The following is a 22,898-nucleotide window of genomic DNA, read 5'->3' as shown; positions in this document are numbered from 1 at the left end:
GGCAAGGGTTAGGATCTCTTCAGGGTTGAAGGGGTTAGGGCATTTTGGCCCAGGGCTGGGGTTAGGGTCTTCTTAGGGTTTAAGTACTTGAAACAAAAATGTAACTGATACTCTTTAAAGACTTCAATGTGCATGATGTCATGTAACTGATAAACATTTTTCATGAATTTATGACAGCTACAAGCAGTCTTGAACAGTAAATGTCTCAATTTTATAATCAGTTTTAGTGCTCATAATCTGTGTTGGTAATCTGAGTCTGAATAACAGCAGCAGTAACAAAAATTTTAATTTTTATTGATTTTAAAAGCACAAAACTTGTTTCTGAATGATTGTTGAGAGCAAAAATATAAACTCAAGTGAATAATAAGCTCTCCATCTGTAATCTGAAGTTGGGAAGAAGAGCTGTTACGTACCCAGTGTCGTGAAAATGGAGCCTCAGAATTGCCCAGACAGTCACACATATGGTGGGAGTTCCTGTTATCAATAATCACAATCAGTTTATGATGAAATTTTTAGTATGGTGACATTAAAAATAGATTATATCTTTAGAACATGTTTCTATTTAATTTGGTTACGTGGCCAAAATAAGATGAAAAACTATATAGTTTTAATTCTTATATTTACAAAGATAAGTTTAGAAGAAATGTGCGTTTTTCTGAATGGCAACATGATGACTTTATTTTTTAAACTAATATCAAATCTACTCAAAGACAAGTACTGCAACATTATGAGCCTATATTTAGATTCTGAAAAGCTAAAACAAATTAAATGAACTGAACGGAACGGCACTAAAACAGTCCTAACGTTGCATCATTCAGGATAATCAACCATAAAGCTTTACTGACCCCAGCCTACGATGGTGTACCAGTAGAAATATCGCCTCTCGGGAAAGAAGGTCTCTACCAGCAGAGTGAAGAGATACAAGCCTTCAATGAAGAGCCAGAAATAGTTGGACATGACACAGTAATGGAAGAAAATCATCACTGCTTTACATGCCACCTGCATGAAGAAACACAGGGGAGAAGGATATCTGTTTTATCTGTGACTGCAGATCTGTCACATAATCCTTTAGATAAATTTGAAATGCTCTGATTTTGTCTTCCCTTGAGTTTTGTGTCACTAATAAAGAGGACATATTTATAGATATGCTTTGTGTGTTTTACATCCTTTATATGAGTATCTGAAAAACTAATGTAATGTTCTGTAACGTTACAGCAAGATGTAGAAAAGACAAAAAAAGAAAAGATGTAGCAACTGTTTTTTCATGAGTAGCAGTCACTTAAACCACTTCAACACTAAATTCATTAAGAAACTGGCTTAAAGAATAACTGCTTCCCACCGTCTGTGGCTGAAATTCACACAAAGGAAATGTGAGATGTAGTATTTGCAGAAGTGTTTCAGCTTTTACTATAATTTTACATTTTATTTAAATGGTTTGCAGCTTAGTACCACTGAAAATGTATCACTTTACTGGTCACACTTATGCCAAGTTCTTCAACAAAACAGAGTTTAGGCATTCAGCAACACCCTGTTGAAACCATTTATCTGTAATTTAGTTGGTAAATGCTTCTTGTTTGGTGTCTAATCCTACAATTCTGTTTCAACATATTCCAAATCAGAATAAAAATCAACCTGAAGGAACCTCAAAGTCAGTATTACAACTTGGAAAGTTCCTCACTAACGCCAAACTTAAAATTCAACATGGCTATGCTCCTAAACTTCTGTTTGATATGATGAATTAATATTCAATCCATTTGCAAAAAAAGGTTTGAATGTCAGGTGAAGTGGAATAAAAGTTAAAGGAGGGTCAGCCCTTTACAGCACTGATCTGATTCAGAGTACAACCATGATGATGACCTGCGATCGCTATGGTAACAAATGTAAAGCTGCGGACTTAAAAAAAGCAACAAAGAAACAAGGACAAAGTAGCCATTCATATGGTAATGGGCCTAGCAGAATGTTTCAACTGGCCTTGCTGAACCATTAGCGAAGCTAATTAGGTTTGTTTATCATGCCTCCCTAACAATAGCAAGCAATGTGTCGTTACGAGACAAAGGCTAAGAGCACCGTCATCATCTGTAATCAAGGAGTTGTAATCATGTGTGTTTTATTTTGTGGGAAATTTGCATCTGATTGAAGTTCCCTCAAAAGTAACAATCAAACAGAAAAGACTGAATCATAAAGAATTTTAGGCTCCTTGTCCTCAAGCAATCTTCAGTCTTGTTCGTATTTTACATGCATGTTTTCCTTTTAAAAACGTGCATCTGTTCTCCAGCAAACCTGTTTGATACGACTCTCTAGAATGTACAGCCAAACTTCCCTAAATGACTCCCACGAGCAATCACTTTGTTCAAGTAAGAATCATTTAGAATAATAAAAAACCCAACCAAGCAATTATCTGCTTCAAATTAAAATTATTGAAATAATTAACCTTGGGAAATGAACATAAATTTTTCATTACTAACCAAACAAATACTGTCGTTTTCCTCCACTGTGATGAAAGCCACACAGAGGGTGCATCTAAGGTCTGTAAAAGCCCGCACAGTGTATCTAATAATTAATTGTGGTTTACTGACTGTGTGCACGAAGCAGTGGTCGCTGTCTTCCTGAGCGTACAGCACACCGTCCTTGATGAAGACAGAGATGGCTCTCAGGATGAAGGACACAAACAGATTCATGTGAATGAAGTTCCTGGTGCAGTGGAGCTTCCTGGAGAGATAAATGACAACAGAGAATAAATTACATTTCATCTTCTTTACAGCCTGAAAGAATATGAGCCGTTTAAACCAGAATTTTCTACCTCAGATCAATTTGGCGCATATAGAACTGGCCACTCAAAAAATGGGCTGATCTTTTAACCATCTAAAAACAAACTTGTTTCTTTAAAACCAGTAAGAGGTGGTTTATTTATAACAGCATGCAGAGGCAAAGGTATAATAATACAAAACTCCCAACTAAAATAATTTAATGCTCGTTTGTTTAAAATAGAAATATTTAAAGCTGGATTTTGCATTCATGAGTGCATAAGATTGTCTTGGTTTGTTTGAACCCTCTGAATCTTTTGTTCTGTTTTCCCTCCCAGTCGCTCAGTTAAAATACCACACACACATCTCAAACTGCTGGTAAACTTAATCAGAATTGATTGTCTCTGTAAACCATCACCTCCTGTGACATTAAATTAGAAACATTTTAATGAGCGTTTCGTCACTCTTTCTTGATTAAATCTCCTCTCCACCCGTGAGTGTGAATGTTTTCTGTAACTATAAAAACAGCTAATCTGTCTCTTTCCTGTCTTATATTATAACTGACAGAACAGGGTTTTTACAATTTCAAGGTCCAAAACAACCTAAGTGTAAATTCTGCCACTTTTTTTTGCTTGTTAGGACTAATGAGAAGTCAACAAATGTAGCATGTCGTGTTAGGAGGTTAAATCTTTGCCGTAGCGGGGGTTCAGGCCAGCAGCGAGCTAACAGAGCTGAGCAGCTGTGAAGGAGTAGTTAACCTCTCTCATCTTGGGTTATGAATGACGAAGCAGCCAAACACGTTACAGAATTGATGCTCCAGTCAGAGCACCGAGGACAACGTCTCGATTTCTTTTTGGGAGAGGTGACGGAGCCTCTTCAGTCGCTGCGTCTAAATTATGGATCCGTCTGAGGCGCTCAGACATATTCAGCGCTTGTGAACAACAAGGAGCTGTTTGTAAATGTCCTATATTAATTCTACTTTTGACCTTTATTCAAAATCATCATGTTTGTGAATAGTACAACCTATAATTTGATATAATTTAAAATCAAGAATCGCCATCAAGCTGAGAACAGCCTGCAGTTACTCCACGAGTAGATCTGTGGATCTTCAGTGGATAATTATGATTTTTTAAACATTGTTAAGTTAGATTTAACTTATTATCTGGAGAAACCACTCATTTATAGTGTTGTTGTAAATAACAAAAAGCTATGTTATGAAAACAAGTTTTATTTCCTCGTGATCATGAAATGATGACGGTGAGAAAAAGAGTGGCTCTTGTGCTGTTTCCTTTTTTGTTCCCTTTCACTGTGACGACACCTCGGGGTGATCGTGTCATGTATGCGTCACTCTGCTGGATGTTTCTCGATCAACATCTTCAGCTCGAATCTAACGTAAAGGTCCTGATCTCTGAAAAAGAAGGAAGCTTTTACAGTAAGTTCTAAATCATTTTTGGTCATCATGAGACAATAATCTTTTCTAGGTCAAAATAATTAAACATATGAACCAATTTTTCTCAAAAAAGAGAAGCTATGTTATCTCATCATAATGACATAATTAAACTACTATTGCTACAAAAAAAGCTTTGTTATCTAGAGCTCATGAGAAAAAAAAAACACTCTTTATCTTGAGATAATGTCATAAAAATGTTTTTTTTTTTTTCTTTTAAAAATCTCTCTCTTCTGGTTTCTGTATTCCATAGCTGTGCTGCCAAAAACAGCAATTTAAGATGCATGTCTGCTGTGTTTGGACTTTTTCTGCTTTTGTGTTTGACTAAAGATACAAAACATTAAGTGAAACTAATTTGTCCAGCTGAGCTCAAATATGCCTTCCCCAACCGAGACAGAGCCTTGAATTCTATATTCTTGTTAGCAATCATGATCTGCAGTAAAAGCCATACGCTCACTCTCATTTTCTCTGATGCAGCGTGCAGAATAAGTGCTCAGTAAGCAGAAAAACTGTCCAAAGGGCTGGACAGTTAGAAGAGGAGGCTGTTTGTCTGAAATGCAGACAAATAAAAACAGAATCTGCCTGAATTTTTTAGAGAAAACAAATAGTCACATTTTATCTAATGTACTACAACTAAGAAACCTCACCTGAATCTGCAGAGAATGACCATGGCTGTGGTCAGAGACACCAGTGATGTGCTGTACCCGACCGTATACAGGGCTTTGACCGATGCATAATACATGTCCTAAATACGGAGACAAAGAAATAAGCAACTGGACTAAAAACAAACATTACATGTGGGTATTTGAATGGAATAAAAGTGGCCGTACAGGTTTCGTAGTGTTCTCGTCAAGTAAGCAGATGTCCAAATAGTGAGGATAAGGCTCAGACCAGCCGTACTCCGTACAGTTTCGACTGACCTTCCCTATTTCTGAAAGAGAAATAAACAAATCTCAGTGAAAAGAAAAAAACAATGATATTCAAATATTCATTATGTTGAGATACTCACCCTCCTCAGGGATCATGAAGTCATGAAAAAGCTCGGGACAGTTGACCACAACAACCTCACCGACACTGGCCCCCTGCCAGCAGGTCAAGTTGTCCCACATCCACGGACACACTAAAGGGAAGCAGTCAAAAAAGGTCATTTTGAAGTCAATGCATTCAATTTTAGAGGTTTCTTTCCACATAAAACAGCATTGTATTGAATAATTATGCAGTTTCTGAGAGAATTATGATTGGAAACCACTAATAAGTAGTAGTAGTAACTTCCAAGAGATAGTGGAGGCCGCTGCCTCTTTGTATAAATGGCAGAAGATCTTCTGACTCACTTGCAAACCAACTACAACTAAGACCACTTAATAAAAACATAATTTCACAGGGACAAAGTACGTGTGATGCAACAAAACAACTTCACAGAAAGCTGCCACCTACTAAAATCTAGGAAGAAAGTTTGAAGCTAAAAACTGCTCTTCATCTTTTTCCAGACAAGAAAGTCTTGTTTACTGCTGGCATTTAACAAGATGTACCCCTAAACTAACAAGAATACTAACAATAAAATAATATATATTACTTCCAGAAGTGTTTCTTCAACATTTAAAGAGTTCCTTACCACTGTGTGGATGTACAGAAACTCACTTTTAAAGGTACCGTACAAAACGTCCCTCAGACAGCAGGAATACGGCAAAAACAAATCACACAGATTGTGCTCTGCTGAAATGGACTGAAATTATTAAGCACACACGCCAATCTGTTCACGACTGAAACCAGCATTTTCACTCCTCACTTCACTTGTTCATATCCAATATTTTCCCAGCAAATTATTTCCACATATTTCACACAAAAAAAAACAGTGATGTGGCCCTGTGCAGAGTTCAGCTGTGACTCTTTTTCTCTGCAGGTGTGGATCATGATGAGTACTGGTGTGAGGACAGGATTGAATCATCTGAACCACCTGAGCCCTGATGATCTCCACACATCTTTTATTTACAGACTCTCTCCACTTATGTTTTGTAGTGATTTTTTTGTACATGCCGTTTCTTTTTTTATTTCCTAAATTACTTCATACAGACTTTTGCTTCTAAAATTATTCTTTTAGAATATCAGAAATTTCAAATAATCTCCATCAGTCAAAAGCTGCCTGACTAAAACTAATTTATGGCATCTAACATTAGGTTTAATCTGCATTATTGTCTTTTTAATTTGATAATCTGGCACCAGAGTCCCTTTGCTTCCATCTGTTTTTGCATCTCACAACTTTGTCTTCACTCCTGAGTCATTTATCTTCAGCACCTGCCACCTTGTTTATCAAGTGGCAGATTCATAGCGCTGCAGAGACAGTTTGCTTTCTGTGCGTTCTGCACTGTGGAGGTGTGTGTGTGTGTGCGCGTGCTTGCAGACCTTCCTCTCCTCTGCTCGGCTCTCTAATCTGTTTTGGTTCTGTCTGCTGAGCCGGACACGAAGCCAATTACCTTTTAAAGGGCAAATCAGAGCCAAATGAGCCGCACTGAACCACGGAGGTAAGGCTTAATAAAAGACTCTGTCTGCATCAGTGGCCATCTTACACAAGATCTTACAGTACGGTGAATCTTCACTCGGCTGCGAACGCTCAGCCAACACGCTTCCTGCGCATGCAGGGTGGAGAGGACAGACACCTTCTGTCTCTTTGATACGAGCAAAAAAGATTTAATTTGAACTTTTGGTTCTTTAATTGATCTCTGTTCAGACATGTCTCAAAAACAAAACCTGATCCTCAAAATTATACCTTTAATACAAATATATTCTATTACAGTAGGATATCAAATAAAGTCAGGCTGGAAAATCCCAGACTAGAGTATTCTTTTGTGGTTTTCCTCCTGAAAAAAACGTTCTATTAGTAAAGTTTCTTTCACTTTAAGAAAAGATCATTCAACTGTGGTTTTCTAGCTTCAGATGTACTCTTAAAGAACATGAAGTGTCACTTTCTGAAATGTGACCTTCATAAAATTTAAACAGAAATGTTGCTTTTGCTTTTGGAAAACCAATGGGTCATTCTGAAACAATAAATATACTTTTTGGCAAGTTTATTACATTGATTTGTTTTGTGTCACTGATGTTTTCGGCACATCCTTCTGAAGAAATTTCAAAAACAGCCATTAGTCTCTCTGCAAGAGCACCTTAATTAGAAATATAAAAAATATAATAAAAAAATGAATTCATAAGTTTTTATCTTCTCCCTCTTAAATCTTTTATCCCTCTTTTCATATCAAGCCTGCAAATCCACTTTCTGCAAACCAGGCACTTTTATTTTTTCACCAACGATTTGCTGTCAGCAGAAAGAGCAGAACGGCGTCTTTAGAGGGACAGGAGGCGACAGGGTTCAGTTAAAGGGTCAAAGATGGCCAACATGTGACTGAGAACACACAGTAGATAAAAATAAACTAACTGCTCATGTTAGAGTAGAATCGACACCGGGGCATCTCAGTTTAATCCCAAAAGTGGAAGTATAAAACATACTCAGGTTTCTTTGCCATGATCGATACCTTAGACATCAGCCCACAACGGAGCACATAAAATGCATTTAAAAAGACAAAAACCTGAAATGAACAGCTCTTTAAATACACGCAGTTTACTGAGCAAAATACAGGCCAACCTTTGAAATCACCATTTGAAAAATGAGCTGAACTTTCAGTTCCCCTGCTTTTAAATTTGTTATCTCAAGCTCTAAATCCTTCTCTCTCCCCCACCTCAAGGTTCTGGTGGCTGTCAGAAAAGCAGTGAGTCACCGTGCAGTTTGGAAGTTGCAGTCTGTCTGACAAATTTCGAGCAGCAGGAGACCTGCAGCAGACGCTAATGAAAACCACAATCCATGGCCAAGAAAATAATTGCTTCCAGGAACCACATAACAAGATTCCTGTGTTTTCAAAAAGGTGATGTTGGGGGAAAAAAAAAAGCAAAAGCAGCTCAGCGTGACATTACAGACAAACATTTTCTTTTTGTAGATGACTAGAGGACAGCATATGCTGTTTAGCAGCCTCTCTCTGTGATGAGCTTGTAATATGAACATGAAGCCTCATCTTTGCATGTTCCCTTCTGACCTTTTCAAATCTGAACACTACCAGCTCATTGAGTATGAAAACCAGCCTGTCTTTTATTTATTCTCAGAAGGTGATGCATGGCTTCCATCAGAAGCTCTGGTTCTTATAAGCATCACTTAATCACAGCAGCAAAACTATAAAAAGCAGCGGATTAATGCCAAAAATATGCAGGGCCACACACATGCACTTACTGTATTCCGTGTCCTCTAGGGTGTGCATGGTCATCATCTCCATGCATTTCTCATGTTCGCGCTTTATTATGCAATGCTCAGACTCAGAGGCCACCTGGAGAAAACAAACACACTTATTATGTCATTAAGAACTGATTTAAAGGCAATTAAAACTTGTTTTCGTAGCCATCTTTGTGAAGGTACAAACTAAACACAGTTTGTTTTTTTTAAGATTGAAGTACACTGTTCTGGAGTTTGTAAAAGTTTAAAATCGTCTAACATTTAAAGCTGTCAACAACCAAACTTCATCTCCATCATTTTCCTGACAGAGCACTGGGCTCTCAGACTGCAGGTTTACTTGTGGTTCCTCGGGTTTCCAGAAGTGGAACGGGAGGCAGCGCTTTCAGTTATCAGGCTACTCTCTTGTGGAACTAATTTCCAGTTTCTGTCCGTGAGGCTGACACTCTGTCTACTTTTTAGGCCTAGGCTCGAGACCTTCCTTTTTGATAAATCCCACAGTTAGGCTTTCCTGAACTATTCCCTAGTTATGCTGCTATAAGCTCAGACTGCTGGAGGACAAACTGACCACATTTCTTCACTCTGCTGCTGTCTTTACTTGCTCTGCTCTCTGTGTTTGCAGAAGAAGTTATTGCTTTTATTAACCTGTGTTGTTCTTTGTCCTTCTTTTCATTGAAGCCACACCTGGACCAGTCCTTTTGTGTTCATCTGTGTTTCTTTCCTGTTCTCTCAAACCCCAGCTGGTTGAGGCACATGGCTGCCCATTCTGAGCCTGGTTCTGCTGGAGATTTATTCCTGTTACAAGGGAGTCATTCCCTTCCACTGTCATTAATGTTCATGCTCAGGATGGGAGATTGTGACGAAGTGAAGATTTGACGCAATCTGCTGGCTTCCTTAGATAATAACATTTTACTAATTGGCATTTCATAATCTAGTGTATGTGAATGTATTTTATTATATTAAGAATTGAATTGATTGTAATTGAATTTGAATCTAAATCTGTTTTTTGACCTAACTGGATTTATTATTTGGACTGTTTTTCTTTCCCTTTCTTTGTATAGTGTCCTCGGATGACATTTGTTGTGAATTGGTGCTATTTAAATATACTTCTGCAACTTTTACCATTTTCAAGAGATACAAGTAAAAAACTGAAGTGAAAAAACAGACTTGCCAGACTTTCAGTTGAGGCCTTTGTCACTGAGCATCTAAATGCTAACTGCTAGATTCAAAAGAACATTTTTAATATATTTTATATGGACAAAAAGAAGCCTTGAGACATTCGATGACTCGTCTCTGCAGTTTTGTGTCACTTACAGACATGACATAAAACAGAAATGAAGCATAAAGAACACAAACAAAAGGAAACAGGGCTAACTGTGATGCTCTCTGGTTGCACTGAGGGGAACTATTTACCCAGAGGTGGTGGACTCAGTGTTTGTCATCTTCTCTGTTGACGCTTCCTTTCACTCTCTTAAGGCCAATCTCTCTTTTACACCCACAGCTTTTTGTGCAGCCCCTCCTTTGCTCTCACACTGAAATGATAGGTGTAATATATCCCGACCCTCTGAGCCATGGCTGACTCATCACTCCATCTCTGCCCTCTGATATGAATTCACTTCAGGCCTTGTTGCCCAGTTAAGATTGGGACATCAACTGGCTGCAAAGATGTTCAAGGATTCGCGTCCTTTATTTATCATGCTGCACGTGGGCAGCATTTCAAAACGCTGAATGAATTGTGAATAACTTGACCCATCGTTGAGTATCAGCTGTGTATCATTTTTAAAAAGGAATTAGTTAAATCTATTGGACAAGGGTTTCTTCTCTTCTTTATTATTGACAAAGAAAACCAACTAAGCATCGCTTCATTTTTTTCTTCCTGCCAGAGGTTCAATTGATCAATAAAACCAACTCCTTTTATTGGATTTATCAAGGAAAGATTGTATTCAAAGGCAGCATCCATGTTGCTAAGCAGCAGGTAAGCGGCTGATGCCCACCGAAGGCAGGGCTTCCTACATGAGGAATAATTGGATGCAGATGACTAATATGTGTTTGGCATGAATGCAGACAAGCCTGTCAGATGAAAAGATGAATGTGTTATTCTTAAATTATTTAATTAGAGTCCTGGATGCGGCTGTATGCTTCTTATAAATGTGGTTGTTTAATTTTGTTCTAGCTCCAGTTGTTTAATCAGGATGGTCTGCGACGGTCCGCTGTGGATCCAAAATCCATTTTGCAGAGAAACAATTCATCTTTTTTCTCACAAACTCAAAGCACAAGGTAAACCTCAAAGTCAGAACAATTTGTACAAAGCATTTCTTGCCAAAAATTCTAGATTTCTAATGTAAACTCATTTTGATTAAAGAAAAGATGAATGAAATATGATCAACATATTTGAACAGATATATTATTTTATCTCCTCAGCAGCTAAATGCTTCACCAGACAGCACACTTTAAGGTTTTATTTGTAATTACAGGAAACTGATTTGACACCGACAGCCACTTTAGCCATAGTTTCCAAGTATAATATAATTTAAAGGATATTACCTTCTTATGCAATACTTTGTGTAAAAATAGCATTGTAGTATTTTAACACACAGGATACACTCGATGTTGCTCGGATATTTGCAGCCGTCTGTGAGTTGATTTCTTTGTGAAAGAGTCTGAATGAATTTTTTATGAAAATTTCGACAGTTTGGCACCAATGCTCACTTCTGAGAGCCGGCTTCAAATCTTCTTTGCTTTCCCACAAAACAAACACTACGTTGCACTTGGTAAGACTGGTTGAGAAATGGTGTCACTAATGAAAGAAAAAAAAACATGTTGCTTTGAAAACCAACCAAGTGTATGAAAATAATTTTAAGTCAATAATATAACTGAATGAAGATGCTCCAGTGGCTATTAATTATGTTTATTATTTATTTAAAAACACACATACATTAAATGTGCACATATTTACAACAGGACTGATTTTTACTGACTTTTAATAAAAATATTAAACTGGCATTTTAAATCAGTATCAGGGACTTCAGATATTAAAAAAAATGGTGCAACAGACGTCATGTCTGTTGAAGCTTTTAGAAACTCTAGCTGTAAACAGTCACCATGACAACACTGCAGGGATCAGAGATGAATGAAATATATATTTTTAAGTGTGCTTCTTATTCTCCACTCCCAATCATTTCTCTCCTCTGGAACAGATGTTTGTCCAGATAAGACCTCTTTTCTGAAGCCGCACAGCCCAGTTTTCCCTCCCCGAGGCTATTTTCCAGTGCTGCTCCCACAGCAGTGTGCAGAGCAGATAATAAAATTCCCATTTGACGTCGCAGACCACTGGTTCACTGCGCAGACTAGTCTGACACACAAGGAGTGCATCATAACACATATATCTGCCAAATCAGCAGCTGAAGGTCACTGTATTGTGCAAAAGCTACAGGGACACCTGGCATAAAAGGTGACGATATCTGGTGCTGCGAGACCCCATTTCTCATTATTTGAGTCTTTATTTATCACAGCTAATCAGCTCAATTAGTCAGCCATTCTAGTTAGCATTTATATTTTGGTTAGATGCTTATGAGCAGCTAAAAGAAGAACAAATGTGGGTGGTTTAGCTATAAAAGTCCAGCTGTGCTGCATCAGACCACTGAATAGAATTCCTCCCACACATCTTGCACAGCTCCTTCATTCTTTTTTACTCCAGTGAGACTGCAAATAACTGTGATTCACGGTGAAATGGATTGGCAGCTCTGTGGTCAGCCGGGCCATCTGGTATTGTTCTATGAGGAGGGCAGTCGCTTTAACACAAAGCTGATCTTAGCTCTGTAAACGTATGCTGATTACAAGACGCAGCATGTTTCACAAACACGCTTCTTTAAAAGTTCGCTTATAAAGGATGCAGACACGTGAGCGTCCTGTTATGAATTCCTGTGCTCCTGAACACACACCTCCACGTGTGAACGACACACACTTACAGCACATGAATGACTCACTCACCAAGGGCAGGAGAAAGATTGCAGTCAGCAGGTAGCCTCTCATCATGTCCCGTGAAGCGCTTCTATATCCAAAAGGCTCCTCAATCACTTCATGTGGGTGTTATGTGTGTGTGTGTGTGTGTTTGCAGGGATGCACTGGAAATGTGTCCTTAGCGTCACCAAAGCATCAAGGGTTCTGAAGAACAAAAAATAAGAAGAGTAACATCCAGTTTTAGACACAGCATCAGTTTGGAAAACTGTTGTTTTAGTGAAAAGTCTAAAAAACTAAAAAAACATCTTTTTAAAGTCTACTGTTTTAGAAAAGTAGCACTGAATAATTATGCTGATAACTGTCACAATTAAAATGTTTCATTTAATAACCGTGGTTGTAAATTGAAAGTATTTAAGTAGAAGAACAAGACTGTAAAAACAGCCTGCAATATCATAAATCTTGTTTACTAAAAGAACATTTTGCATTATAAGGCTTTTCACACTTTATTTTACATTAATTTGAAAGAGGAAGGCGAGTTCTTAAAATACAGGAGCTAAAAAAATATTTGTGATTAAATCAAACTTAGTCTTCTTGAAATACTTCCTAACTTATTCCTCTATATAACATATAATTATTACAGGAAAAAAATACACTTTTGTGAAACACATATTTGACCTGACACAAATATCTAAGGAACAATAAGATGAACATTAGATTTCTGATTTTTTTAGCCCACAGTTTAACAAACTGAAGATAAATCTGGACAGTGCATTCAAATGGACAAATTCAGCAGCTGATAGAAGAAAATGTGTCAAAAATACAAACACAGGACACAAAAAGGGTATGATTTCACATTTTGACTCAATTTAGAAACCACAAACAATTCTTCAGCCATTATGTTATCCACACAGCAGCTGAGATATTTTGTTTAACATTTGTTGTACCTGCTTTAGTTTCCAGCAAGGTAGTGAGAAAACAAGTAAAGGTGCCTTTAAAATGTAATTATGTGTGGTTTCATGGATGAGCGGTTCAGTTTGAAACTTGTCTCCAACTGTATATATGTGATGCTGGTGGTTTCATGCAGTTGAAGTTGTCTCACTGTGATCAGCTCTGCAAAACAAAAACTAAAACCCTCATCTGCAAGCACAACCTTTCACCTCAGTTTTAAACAAAAAGGCAGGATTAGATTGAACATTTCTCTGTGTATTTTTATAAATCACCTCCGATGTCATATGCAGTACGATAAGATTGCAATAAGATTATCTTACAATCTCCAGATGCATTCTGTGTATTTTTTATATTCTCATTAAGCTTACTCTTTCTAAACCGCCACTTTGTGTCTCTTCTGGGTCCCATTTTGATTCCGTTTGATGATTTCAACACACCACTTTACTTTCAATTTACACAGATCACATAACCATAATCCCAACTGCACAACAGTGCGCATAAACACTTCCATGCTTAGACACATCTGGAATGCATTTACTGTGACACATTTCCTCCAGTAACATTTAGTTTTTGTATCATTTAAAAGTCACACATAAACAAACACAGCCCAACAGTTGACACTGTAAACATTTGTACTGGAGGCAACATTTTCTCATTTTCTCTGACTAATTGGATGTCCAAAGAAGAAACATCAGTACTTAATGCAAAGAAGTAACTTTATGAACTTTATAACCAAAAGCTAAATATTTTGAAGTATTTTCAAAATAAATAAATAAAGAAATGATGTCCTTCAAGTCAGACTTTGAGACAACCTCATCCCCATCTGCTTTCTCTTAAAGTCTTACTCAACAGTGCAGCTTCCTGCAAACACAATGATTCACTGAAAAACACAAAACACATCTTTCCGTTTTAATTTTTGTTGGCCAGCACCAGCAGAGACGCAGAACATGCCTGCAATCAGTGAAACAGCAGGACACACACACACACACACACACGTATCCCAATGATAATTCATGCACGCACAGACAAATTCAGCTCTGTGTTCTTTCCATCCAGAACCAATCCAATTACCTCTGAAGCATCTCTCGGATGCATCATGGAGTAACAGGAGAGACTGTGCTCAGAGAGGGAATCGAGAGATTTCGAGGAGGATGTGTGGAGCGGGGCTCAAACCAAACAGTGAGGATTTTGACACAAAGATGCAGACATGAAAACGCATCTGTTTTGCTAAAAAGAAAAATTGTTGAGAGCCCCAGAAGAGGTTAAGAGAGAATGAGTTTCATCAGTAAATAATAATAACTAGAACTGCAAGCAGTTATGGTAGGGTTCCAAGTCCCTTAATCATATGGTGCTGGGAAAGCTGAGGGGCTCAACATCAGACCATCTTGAGGGCAGAAAAGAAAGCCCAAAGCGACTCTGTTTTACTCAGATGTACGTGAGTCACTGGGAAAAAAATCTGTAAGGCTTCATGGGAAAATTCAGTGCGATCTATTGCAGAAAAGTGCCCTATCACAGAGAGACAACCTAAAACGGTCTAAAATGAACACAGTCTTGACTTAAAAAATCATTAGGATTTCATTAGGACTGCACACAAAACAATGACAGTGTGTGTGTATGTGTGTGTAGGTGTGTACAGACGCAGAGAAGGAAAGCAAGGCAAGAAGTGAGTGTGCAGCCTGCATAAAGATCTGCACCTATTAGAAAGCTCAGTTTGAAGACCCGTCCCACTTTCTGAGCTTCTTCTCTGCATGCGTTAAGATTTCATTTTCAGCTGAAACCGATCCAGATGAGCGCATCCAATTAACCCAGATGCAGCGATGGAAACGCGAGCTACGTGTCTGCCAATGTGCAATAATGCAGCCGCGTTTAGCATCATCAGGCAGCTCTGTGTTTATCCAGATGTTCGCAGAGGTCATGCGGCTCGGAACGCACGAATAAACAGTCGTTTGTTGGCATTTAAATGGCTGCGTCCGGTGATTAGTGTCACATCAGGGGCAAAACAAGACAGCCTTAATGACAATCAGTAAGAGACGAATGATTCTTCTGTCCCTCGGTGCCACAAAATCAATAGATGTTGTTCCTTTATTTGTTTACTCTGGAGATTCTTTAAAACAGCAGACATGTGGGTGACCTTCGCTTGGAAAACGTTTGCAGAAAACCGCCTCATTCACCGCAGACTTATTCAAATCATTTTCATACGTGCGTTCTGGCATTTCGGAGGAAATAAACCCATTTAAAAGAAACATATAATGATAACTAAATGCCTTCTGAGTTCACGAGCTGCAGCACAAGGAGAAGATGTGAGTAAAAAGCGCGCCGCTCTCGCCCTGAATAACAAGTCAAAGGAACTTACCGATGCGTAATTTTCCGCCTCAGAAATGTCTGCACACGCAGCCATCGGTATGTCCAGATTCCGAACGGTGTTTCCTCCTTGTTCTTTAACTCCTCAGACGGTTCTCCGGCACGTTCTGAACACGACAGGTGCGGTTATTACTGCGGCTGCTGCTGCGGCAGCTCGACGAGGAGGAGGAGGAGGGAGAGGAGAGGAGGAAGGGGGAGGAGGAGGAGGAGGAGAAGGAGGAGGATGGTCCGTCGGGGTTCGCACCTCGCCAGACTCAGAGGCAGCTAAAGTGACACTGTTTTGTCTACAAATGAAGGGACGCTGTGGGAGGGTTCCTAAAACTAGGATATTATGTGGAAAAAATGGGACAAATAATCCTCTATAAGTCCTTGCAGCGCGTGCGTGGGACTTTGTTCTTATAATGAAACTATTTTTAAAACCGACATTTACGCCTTTCCAGCCCCGTAAGGTACAGGATCTGATTTCTTGCCTAGAATTTGTGATCAGCACTAATGTTAGTGAGTCACAGTCCTAACAGACTGATCTAATACACTCTAAAAACTGCTGGATTAAAAACAACACAAACTGTAACACAGTGCTGGGTCAAATGTGGACCCAGCCAACTCTGGGTAGTTTTAACTCTCCAGGGAGGGGAAGAAGTTTGACCCAACATACTGTGGGTTAAGTTTTCGACCTAAGAATTGGGTTAAAATAACTAAACGGTTGAATTAGAGCTACTAATAATAAACAATCCCCATGGCATAACATTAATCATATATTGAAACATATTCAGAAACTGTAAACAAAATATCAAGAATCAGTTTTTCACTCCTTTTACCTTTTTGTTAGCCTTTGCCTTTAGCAAGTTTTTTCTGACATATAGCTTTTACCTAGTCTTTCTCGGCAGTTAGCTTCTAGCTAACCTTTTGCTACTGTTAGCTTTAAGCTGGCCGGCCTCTTACTACATATAGGTTTAGCAAGGTTTTAGCTATGTTTAGCTTTGGGTGAATCTTTTTCTATTTTTAACTTGTCTTTTGCTACATTTAGCTTTTAGTGTCATGAATTCAAGTGTTTTTGTTTTGGCTTTGAGTCTTGTTTTTCTGTTTTCAGGATTTGTTTTCTTTTATGTTTCAGTTTGGATTTATTGTTTCTTTTATTTTATTATTTCGTCATCTTTGTTTCTTGTCATTCTCCACTTGTCCTCAGTCTGCACTTGTTTACCTGCCACACCCATCTCCACATGCCTGCAATTGTAATCACTCACCTGTGCCAACTTCCCATAATTACCCTCCGTCTTTAAAACCCAGTCATCTCCTCCACTTACTAGCTGGTTCATTGTTGCTGTTTTGCTTGTTGCTCACACCCTTAGGGTAGCTCCATGTTTTGCCTTGCCTTGCCTTTTTGTTTTGTTTACATTTTGTATTTTTGCTGCCACGTCAGCTTTTAGTTTTCTTGTTCTTTTGTTTAAAAATACATTTTTGGGTTATTTTATAATGAGTCTGCGCCCTGGGTTCATCTCGTTTTCCACCGATCCTGACATTTAGGTAGCCCTTTGCTACTTTTACCTAACAATTTGCTTATTTTAGCTTTTGGTTTGTTGTACTTTTTGACCCAATATTTGGTCAAAACAACCCAAGTTATGACCCAACAGCTTCAACCCAGAAAATGAGTTTTAAGAGTAACCCAGCAGGTTAAAGTGAGAACAAAGGGAAATATTGCATGTTAGTTGGACTAAACTGTCCCTAGAAGTGATCTGATGAGGACTCCGTTGCCCCCGGCCAGACAGTTCACTTTCAGCACCACGGACAGCGAACCGAACACCTGCCTCAGGGCACCACATTTATCTGCAAACAGATAAAATACACATAAAATACTCCCGACACAAGCTCCTGACAAAATAAATGACAGGGCACTACAAAAGTTAAACAAAATGACGTAAATGTATACATCAAACACAAAATAACCATTTAAAATGTGTAAAAAGCTCAGCAAGATGCAAAAAGTGTAAAAAACCACATCAAACATCCACAGAAACAAAGCAACCACGACCACAATTTTCAGCAAACTCAAAGGACCAGAAAGTCATATAAAATGTAAACAAACCTAAAATATAAAATTACAAAAAAGCTACTAAAATTGATCAATAAAAGATGAAAAGAGAGCTGAAATCAATAAAAAGAAACTCAAATCAACAACAGATTCAAAATGCTACATGCAACTTCCAAAGCATCATTAAATGATTTATAAACTTCAGCTGCATTCTCACACACTTTATTTTTAAATATACAATTCAAAAAGACACACAAAAAGCAAACAAACAAACAAACAAGCACACAAACAAAAAAAAACATATGAGGACCAAAAAAAAGGAAACAAATTATTCTAGAAAGACTTTTGAAAAATGCCAAATAACAGCATAAAACAAGAAGCAAACATACAAGCAGATAATGACCTTAAAATCACTGCAAAATGAAATAATACACATTACCTGTTGAAGTCAACTATGATTGTCTGTTAGCAAAATATCTCTTGAATTAGGGATCAGATTTTAATGAAACCTTCAGAAAGTAACCATTGGCTGTACATCTACAACTCATTAACTTTTGGTGTCAATCCAATTTCAGATGGTTGCCACAGCTAATCAACAATGGCAAAAACAAAAATTGCTATAAAATATATTGAGCTAAAAGTTAATTTGGTGATAGCTGAGACTTGTTAACACTGAATATGAAATCTTGTAATATTGTACGAGATTGCACTTAATGTTATTTTTAAGGTTTAATCAAAATAGCAAAAACATGAAAGCATGCATTCTTTCAAAGAATGCTAGGCCTTTAAATATTACTCATTTCATAAAAAATTATGAGTTAAACCCCCTTCAGCATCTAAAACTAGCTGAATTCAGGCAGCACAGTTTCCAGAAGCAGCCATACATACATGCAGAGCAGCGCTTAAAGTAACTGATCACACAGCTGAGGTCTTCTGGTAGCTTGGTTATAAATCAATGAGACATAAAAAGCATAAAACCCAAAGATCAAAGCAGAAAAAAGAAGAGGCCACATTAGCTGCCTCGAAGCCAGCAGTCCTATCAAAATGGTTGAAATGGGGGTGGGGTCCATCGCAGCCGTGACGCATGTCTGTTCCTGGAACACTTTAACACCGTTACTGGACCTCTCTCAAGGACAGAGACAATTTCAACAGAAAAATCTCAGTTGGAGTGACAATTTTCGCAGCATAGCATGATGCAGGAGAATGGTTCGAGCTTGTTACCATGGCAGACACATTCACCTTTGTATTTCATGGCTTCCACTGTTTTGACTTTCTGATTTTTGATTAATGTCAAAGCAAGCGTTGACGCATAAACCGAGTCACACAAATGTAATAATTACAGCAGTGTGGGGGCAGAACCAGAGAGAGGGGAAAAATCCTCTTTGATATCAATTGTTTTATTTGGAATTTTTTTTCTCCAAGATATTTCCACTGCTTGTGTTTTTAAAACAGCAAGAGACAAATAAAATCATCTCTTTAGGGCTTCAAGCATTAGTTCAAGGACACAGTGACATTCATGGTGTGCACATAAATGGAAATCAGTTCCTGTGTCAAAGATCAAATCAGCTAATTTATGGTTAATAAATGTCCTCCTGACCCAGAACTAAGTAGTCTCAGAGTTCTGTGACACTGCTGCTCATTTCAGCCAAGTACTGGAACATCCAAATAATAAACCTTCAACAGATCTGCCAAAGGTGAAGCACAGAAAAATGAACATTAACTCAGAATAGACAAATGATAAATTGACCTACTGTAGGGAAAGGAGCTGAGAAAAAAGACGAGTTTAAATTGAGATCAAAGTTTCTGCTTTATCAGTTGATATAACCTAATTTTATAAAGTTCTGAGACATTTTTGCAGAAAACACTGACAAAGTATTTAAAGCCTGTATTTAACTGAAAATAAAATAGGATTCCTTGAAGAAATGCACATTTCTCCTTTGGTGCAAAGTTGCAAAGTAATAATAATAAACATCTTCACCTACTATTAAAACAAACAACAGCTCAACTGTTTCTTTGCAAATAATTTAATGAGATTCATTGTAGTGATAAAAGGATGGTTTCGTCATCGCTTCCTTGTTTTTTACCTTCTACTTTAAAACTAAGATATTTTACACAGATTTAATGAAATTAATGGCGTCTGCGCAGTTAAAAAATAGGCTTGGAGAACGTGCCCACGAACAGTCTGTCTCCTCAGCTGCTTTATTGATATCACACACGGTCTCCTCAAAGTGTATATGCTCCGCTGCGCCCCCACTCAATGAATCTCTCCGCAGGAAGCCTCTCCCACTCTGTAGGCCATCAGCCACCAATCAGACTGTTGGACTGCCATGGAGACTCATCTTTGACAGCATGTAGGAGGAAAAACATCAAGTGTTTGAGCGCAAAGCCCACCTCATCCCAAAGAGGACACTGTGGGAAACCAGGAGGCGAGACCTCCTCCCGGCTCCCGCTGCACCTCCTTTCCCCTCCCACACATCAGTTTCCTGCTGAGCGTCTCACTTGTAGAGGATTAATCAATCAGCTGATGTGATGCGAGCAGGGAAGGTGGAGGAAGTCTGTCAAGATGGCATAAAAGAAAAATCTTTACTCTATTTCTCAAGGATCACACTTCTTCTGATATATTTGTTCAAAAAAGGTTTTCATTTGACCACCTTATCAAAGTGAAGGGTATCATAATGTTTACCTCAGAGATGAAGCTTAAACTCACATAGAATGACCAGAATTACCTGGTGACATAAAAAAGATGGTTCCTGCATCAATTGAATGTTCTTAGACCAAAAATTTCCACTTCATTTTTTTCTTTTCTGAGTCAGAACTGAGGAAATAACTTATCATTATGTTTCTATTTCAAGAAGTGCAGTAAGGAAAGGTTTAAATGTCATGCAGGTTTTTGGTAATAATGTCCCTCTGATATGGTTTAAAGTCACAATGCATACTTTTTCAACTGAAGCTTATGTTTGCTGAATGTAAATAGGGTTTTATTGTTTAATGAATATACATTAAATTGGATATCTTTCCTACAGGACCAACAACATTTTTACCAACCTGTTCAGAAGTGACAAGTATCCTAATCACTTCATTATGGTTAAATGTAGACAGAAAGCCAGAAAGCCCTTTGAGATATTTTATGGAACAGAAAACAAAGAAGAATGGGGGGGGGGGCTGATGTTTTTGCACAAGTTATTTCTTAGGAACATTTGCTCTCATCCTTGCTATTATCAACAAGTGCTAGTACCAAGAGAGAGAAGTTTTTTTATTGCCTGCCACCAAAAGATGATGGGGGACAATAATGTTTTTATGCATGTATGTTTGCGTAAATGTGTTCATGTGCATGTCTATTACAAAACTAGCTGATCAACCACAAGATGAATTTCAATGAAACTTGCAGGAAGTAATCAGTGGATTTACATCTACAACTGATTAACTTTTGGAGCCAACACAATTCAAGATGGCTGCCGCCGCCAACTGACATTAAAAAACAAAAATGTCTATAATTCAGACAATTTTGTAGAAATTGAGCCAAAATTTGGTGTTGTAGTAGCAGAGACTGATCCACAACACATATTCTGAGCATTAACAGCTTGCACAAGAACTTTATGTTTTTGCCATTAACTGTTTGATTGGTCTTTTGTTGAATAATCTTCCTTTTTAAAATATTCCAAACGCAATTTGAGTTTTGAAGAAAAACACAAATTCCAAAGTGATGCAAAGGTCAATCTTAAAAGCAAAGAGACATGTTAAAGTGTGTTTGTGAGTTTCCTGTGAAGCTGTCAGCGCCAGTAAGACTGCACGAGGCCTGAGCCTCCATTTTGTCTGAAACAAGTTTGCTGAAAAGCTTTTGATTACCTTTAATGTGAGGCTGGCGGCGTGGAGTGACTCCTCTCAGCGCTGATATAATTGTAGGTTGTCAGAGAAACAGAAAAGCAGCTTAACAAAATGTTCTGTGATAGATGACACATGTCGTCACCGAGTTCTTTCGCTGGTGTGGGAGAAGAAAATGACAAATCACACATCAGAGGTCACAGTAGGGGAGGTTTCAGTGTTTTTGTGTTTCTCAGAGTGCGCATGATTTTAGAGTGCATGTCCGACTGTGTTAAAAGTTAATCTGGTTCAAGTTTTCCACCATAATCTCTTGCTGATCACTTGGAATAAAACACGATCAACAAATCTACAGGAAGGAATTAAAGCTAAGGAGAGAGCTGTTTAATTCCACTTTAAAATCTGTAGTAGATAAAACAATAACACCACCAATTTATTTCTGCAAATACAGACTGATCTTCTCCAAGAAGTCTTCTCAGATTCCCATTAAAAGCTCAAACATTGTAAAAATAAATTCTAAATCATTCCATGTCCCCACTGCTTTTAAAAATTGTCATGTTTTTATATTTGCATTAAATCAAACTGCTGCAGAATATTTTGGGCTACTTTTAACTCTTCACAGATATATTTGTATGACATAAGAGGGTGTGGAAGGTGGCACTAATCCATGAACTTCAAGTTTCCTTTTGTTTCTTATCTCTGCACACAGTTCAAAACCACAATTAGTGATGGTCATAGAGTGTATTAGTGCTCAAGGCATGAAACCTGAAGCAACGTTATACCTGAACAATAAATTCTTGAGTAACATACAGTATGTGGCAAATCAGATCAGGGTATTTTTTTAGAAAAGGTCTTGTTAATTTCAGCCGTGCTAAACCATATTCTGAACAAATCACAGCAGAAAAGTCCAGGAGCTGAACTGACCTGCATGAAGTCAGCATTACCAGAAAAGAAATATTGCATTTTTAAACTTGGTGCATCTAATTTAATTTTCTAACTTTGCATTCGTAAGTTTCATGAACTTGTCAGGTTTGTTAAGTAATGGTGAAAGACAGATTTTTAAGATACATATTATTTTTTGAGAGATTCCAACAGCGTTGATCCTGCAGATTTCTTAGATTTTCAAGTTCCCAGAGCTTCTGAGCAGGAGGTCATCCAGTTAGTGGGTTTTGAGTTTGTAAATGCTGTCGTCTCCATTCAGCTCTCTCTCTTTGTGTTTACTGACCTTCTCACTACAATAAGAAACTGCCTGATGTTTTGTCCTTTTCGGTATGAAGTATACATCCTTGATCACTACAGTTATGTAGTTATGTTGTTATCTACCCT

The 22,898-nt window shown here is 38.0% G+C and overlaps 1 protein-coding gene across 4 annotated transcripts in view; it reads right to left on the bottom strand.

Annotated features, from left to right (window-relative positions):
* adcyap1r1a (adenylate cyclase activating polypeptide 1a (pituitary) receptor type I) overlaps positions 1-15,976 on the bottom strand; it is a 26,347-nt gene extending 10,371 nt beyond the window's left edge. For 2 of the 4 annotated variants that reach the window (XM_037982090.1, XM_037982092.1), the window contains exons 1-9: positions 15,717-15,976; positions 12,446-12,619; positions 8,459-8,552; positions 5,201-5,311; positions 5,022-5,122; positions 4,839-4,936; positions 2,577-2,709; positions 846-999; positions 414-474 (exon numbers count right to left, since the gene is read on the bottom strand). In XM_037982090.1, the coding sequence (XP_037838018.1) occupies positions 414-474; positions 846-999; positions 2,577-2,709; positions 4,839-4,936; positions 5,022-5,122; positions 5,201-5,311; positions 8,459-8,552; positions 12,446-12,490 (797 nt within the window). In that variant the 5' untranslated portion in view covers positions 12,491-12,619; positions 15,717-15,976. The remainder of the gene's footprint in view (positions 1-413; positions 475-845; positions 1,000-2,576; positions 2,710-4,838; positions 4,937-5,021; positions 5,123-5,200; positions 5,312-8,458; positions 8,553-12,445; positions 12,620-15,716) is intronic. The other 2 variants (XM_037982091.1, XM_037982093.1) reach the window with 2 other exon arrangements.
* Between the last annotated feature and the right edge of the window lie 6,922 nt (positions 15,977-22,898).

Source organism: Kryptolebias marmoratus, linkage group LG20 (genome assembly GCF_001649575.2).
Source record: "Kryptolebias marmoratus isolate JLee-2015 linkage group LG20, ASM164957v2, whole genome shotgun sequence".
Lineage (NCBI taxonomy): Eukaryota > Metazoa > Chordata > Actinopteri > Cyprinodontiformes > Rivulidae > Kryptolebias > Kryptolebias marmoratus.
This window is presented reverse-complemented; position numbering and strand designations above follow the sequence as displayed.